General features: G+C 38.8%; 2 protein-coding genes across 2 annotated transcripts in view; both read left to right on the top strand.

Annotated features, from left to right (window-relative positions):
- LOC106013663 overlaps positions 1-1,395 on the top strand; it is a 4,341-nt gene extending 2,946 nt beyond the window's left edge. Inside the window, exon 2 of the mRNA XM_013089984.2 lies at positions 213-1,395. Coding sequence (XP_012945438.1) covers positions 213-947 — 735 coding nt within the window. The 3' untranslated portion in view covers positions 948-1,395. The remainder of the gene's footprint in view (positions 1-212) is intronic.
- A 711-nt stretch (positions 1,396-2,106) lies between these two features.
- The window catches only part of LOC101850768 (ficolin-1-like), a gene marked incomplete at its 5' end in the record, with an annotated part of 4,441 nt that continues 1,702 nt past the window's right edge, over positions 2,107-4,845 (top strand). The window contains 2 exons of the mRNA XM_013089985.2: positions 2,107-2,280; positions 3,109-3,228. Of these exons, the coding sequence (XP_012945439.2) occupies positions 2,107-2,280; positions 3,109-3,228 (294 nt within the window). The remainder of the gene's footprint in view (positions 2,281-3,108; positions 3,229-4,845) is intronic.

Genomic DNA, 4,845 nt, shown 5'->3' with positions numbered 1-4,845 from the left:
AACGACCATTTCCCACCTCTCCTCTTTTTAAAAGAGAATATAATCACACTGTCAAAAACGTTCACCTGTCTAGCACAGCCACTTTTCCATATGACAAAAACGTTCACCTGTCTAGAACAGCCACTTTTCCCCATGACTATCTTGGAAAATTTCACCTGTACTTTAATTTTATGATAACCGTCATAATCGTAATGTGTGACGTCACTTTACAGGTGCTGAGCCACACCGTAGAGCAGAAGACGAGGCAATGTCCTGACCAACCACTCTCGCAGATACGCCAGATCTTAGAACACGTAGCGGCCATCATGGATCACGACAAACAAGAATTTCTACAACAAAAAGAAGACATCCTTGACAATGTCACGGCCACGGTTGAGCAGAGCATACAAGAATTTCTACAACAGAAAGATGATATTCTTGAAAGTATCAAAGAGACCTTTGAGCAGGAGAAAAGAACATTTCTACAACAGAAAGATGATATTCTTGAAAGCACCACAGCGACACAAAAAGAAATTCAACAACAGAAGGAAGAGATCCTTGAAAATGCCGCGGCCACAGTTGAGTCGAGCATAAGAGAATTTCTGCAACAGAAAGATAACATTCTTGCAAGTATCTCAGCGACCTTTGAGAAGGACAGAAAAACTTTTCTACAACAAAAAGAAGACATTCTTGAAAGTGTCACAGCAACACAAAGAGAATTTCAACAACAGAAAGATAATATTCTTGAAAGTATCAAAGAGACCTTTGGGCAGGAGAGAAGAACATTTCTACAACAAAAGGAAGACATTCTTGAAAGTGCCACAGCAACGCAGAGAAAATGTCTACAGCAGAAAGATGACATCCTTGAGAACGTCACAGCGAAAGTCCAGGCCCTTGAAGAGAGCGTCGAGAGCAAGACGAACACTATTAAGAACCAGATAAAGGTGAGAACCTTTCAAAGTTTTTGATCTCCAATATTGACGAGTCTGCCTAATTTATTCTGGATCTGTTTGTCCAGATATAGACAGGAAATGTGCAGCATTTTATCGAAGAAACCGACATTCTCCCACCTGTTTGGCAATTTAAAAAATGATTTGGGATCAGCACCTTTTATGGGCACTTAAAAACTCATCTTTTCAGGGGATTTGATTGAAAACCGTTGATCAAAAGACCAAAAAGTAAATTTTCAGTTGCCATGGACACTCAAGTTTTGAAAGCCATCAAACTTAGGCGATCATTTTCTTACTTGTTCCTTCTCTGCCACCAGACAAACCACATCTTCTTCAGTAGCAAATAGCACGACAGGGAAATTAATTGAGTGATAAACTGGGAAATTGAATGAATGATAACTGGGAAATTGACTTAGTGATACACTGAGGATTAACTTTGTGATAAACTGGGAAATTGACTAAGTGATGAAGTGGGAAATTAACTGAACTATAAACAGGGAAATTAGTTGAGTGATAAATTAAAAAATTGACTGAATTTTAAATAGAGAAATTAACTGAGTCAGACTATATGACTGGGAAATGAATTGAGTAACAAATTCGGAAATTCACTTGGTGATAAACTGGGAAATTGATTGAAGGATAAACTGAGAAAACTGGGCATTTGCTGCTGAGCGATAACTAAAATATTTATTGAGTGATAAATTGAAAACTTGAATGAATGATAAACTGAGAAATTGACTGTGCGATAAAAGCTGGGAAATAGATTACCCCATTGATTGACATCTCAAATTCCTGATTCTGATCTCCACTCCTCCTGTCTCAGCCCGTCTGGGGACCTCTGTACTCTGTAGCAGCAAGCCCGATGTTACCTCGCCGGCTCACACAGTGTACACCACTCTACTCATCCTCTGTTGTCTTAATCTCGTGGGTGGTTGGCGGGTGCTCAGTGCTCAGTGCTCAGTGGTCAGGTGTGGTTTGCTCCTTCTTTCCCATTAAACATCTATCGTCCTTATCCCTTCTTTTTTATTGTGTTTGTTACTCTTTTGTAACACCTCTTATCTTCGGCACGTACACACACACACACACACACACACACACACACACACACACACACACACACACTTAGAATAATACTTATCATAATACCTGTAATATAATTATATGTAAAATATAATTGTGTTACCGTATTACAAGTGCCGTAAAACTCCTATTACAACCAAATGTTTCTCCCCAGCCCGAATCGTGCGCTGACGTGCAGACTTGGAAACCCCGACCTGTGCTCACTCTCACTAACGGTATGACTGTCGTCTGCGACACCAAGACAGACAACGGCGGCTGGATTGTTATACAGGTGAGAATAGTCACTAGATTTTTACCTGAATACTAATACAAGCAGGTACAGTACAAGTGTCAGCAACTTTTCACGCCAATACAGGCTAATACAATGCTGGTGAGATCATTATGATTTTACTCTAATGTAGGCTGATATAATACAGGTAAGATCAACATTATTTTACTGCGATGATAATAATAATAATAATAATAATAATAATAATAATAATAATAATAATAATAATAGTTATTATGGCTCAACAGCAAGCTCTCTGCGCTTCACAATCTATACTATTACCCCAGCAGACCTGAGAGCATTCTGAAACAAACTCAACTTCCTTGGAAGCATACTATGCAAGCAGCCATTTATAGGCGCTAAAACACTAACGACATACCGACAAGATCTTCCACTGGATGAAGTGAGGAAAATTCGTGTAAAGTGCTTTTCCCAAGGACACAGCGTCAGGTCCACGGCTCGAACCCCCGAACCCGCAACCTCACGATTACGAGTCCTGTAGTCCAACCACTAGGCCACCGACGCCACTATACAGGCTGACATGATACAGGTGAAATCTACATTACGTCACAGAAATGGTCTGTTACGAAGTAGACTACAAACAAAGGGTTGTAACTTCAATAATGATTGAACAAAAAACAAACAAACAAACTTATAATACTTGCAATTTAAATTGTTGCTAACAATTTATTTACTCGTATTAAGGTATCTAGTTTTACTTGAAGAAGTAGAATGAACCATAGAGCGGTGTGATAATTTTATCAATGTGATTTGACATACTGTATGACAACAGTCCCAACAAACGGAAGACATGTTCTGTTCTGTCTGCAGAGACGTACCTCGGCCGACGTGGACTTTTTTCGTGGCTGGGCAGAATACAAGGACGGGTTTGGAGACCTCTCTGGAAACTTCTGGTTCGGTTTGGAGAAAATCCACCAGCTGACAAATATGGTAATTCGCATTTACTTTAGTATGTCTTTTTCTAAATACTGATTTTCTGTTTTCACGTAAGTCCCTTCTGTAAAAGCGGGTGGTTGGAGAGTGCTATTGGTAGGTCCAACTTCTTTACGTTCCCTGGGGTGTTTGTGTATCTGCCCCAGCCCTGAATGGCCATGATTGTGTCGCTGTGTTTCTCTTTACTATAACAAACACACGTCATAATTTGAATGTGTATGTCTTTTCCTGATACAGGTCAATTGTCACGTACAGAGAATTTTTTAAAAAAATACTTACGTATTTACTCCTATTTTGTCATAATTTTTTTTTTTTTCGACAGTTCGCCGGAATTTATCATTTTCCAAAGGATTCAGGTTTTCAGGGGTAACGTTTTCTTGACACAAAGAACAAAGTTTCACAAAAACATGGATTGTATTTAGAATCACTTTAAAAGTAATAAAATGTAGAATGTGTTTACGGTATTGTTTTTATGGACTGATTTAAGGGTTTGTCTTTTTTGGGGATTGAAAAAGTTCAAATAGTTGTCTCGTCTACTCTGGACAGCTCATCATCACCGCTGTCGTTATCCAAGGCGCCAGACCAATCTAACTCTTCATCTTACATGTAGTTATCTTTAGAGTCTGAAAAAAAATCAATAGCTTCATGTTCGTCGATGAAACGATCTGATTGCTTCTCTTTTTACAAAAAAACAACAACGAATAAACACACAAACAAATAATCATCAAACAAACAAACACACAAACAAACAAGCAAACCGCTCTGTAATACTTACAGGTCAAAATTGTTTCAAGTGTGTTTAAACCCATGTCTTTATACTCATCATCTGTATTTGATACGGGATATTTCGTACAGGATTCTCTTTTATGTTTTTCTTTTTCGTTTTATTTTTCTGTGGTAAATTATTGACCCGCTAGACATACTTTATACCAGGACAGGTCTATAAACCGTGGACGTGGTTCAGCCACTAATGCACTCGACTCAGACGAATTTTTTTGTAAGACCCAAAGCATTCGAAGCTGACTCGTTTTTTGTTGTTTTTGTTGTTTTTGTTGTTGTTGTTTTGAAAACCTGTACCGTCCCCATCAAGGCTAGGCTATTTCCAACTGGAAATCAACGACTGGATTTTGGCTGTGTTGAAATTACGAGCATCTATAAAACAGGTGTTTCAACTTTCCTCTCTTTCTCATCACCAGAGGCGATATGAACTGAGGATCGATATGACGTCCCAAGGAAAAGACTACTATGCCAACTATAACAACTTTTCACTGTCTGGAGAATCTGAAAATTACAAACTTCAGATTTCTGGGTTTTCTGGTAATGTAGAAGACAACCTGGCATATCACAACGCGCAAGCTTTCTCAACCAAGGACCGAGATAACGATTCAAGTTCAGGAGACTGCGCCAATTATAATCAAGGAGCTTGGTGGTACAATAACTGCAATCACGTGAACCTCAACGGAGAGTGGAGCAGCACAAGTTACTACGGCTTGGCCTGGAAAAGTGTTACGAAATATACAAACTCTGTCACCTCCAGCGAAATGAAAATTCGACCATTTGCTTCGTGAAAAATTGGCAATTCATTCTTGATCTTTTTATTATGTATTTACTGTA

This window comes from Aplysia californica, unplaced genomic scaffold (genome assembly GCF_000002075.1).
Source record: "Aplysia californica isolate F4 #8 unplaced genomic scaffold, AplCal3.0 scaffold01097, whole genome shotgun sequence".
In the NCBI taxonomy this organism is placed as follows: Eukaryota; Metazoa; Mollusca; class Gastropoda; order Aplysiida; family Aplysiidae; genus Aplysia; species Aplysia californica.
This window is presented reverse-complemented; position numbering and strand designations above follow the sequence as displayed.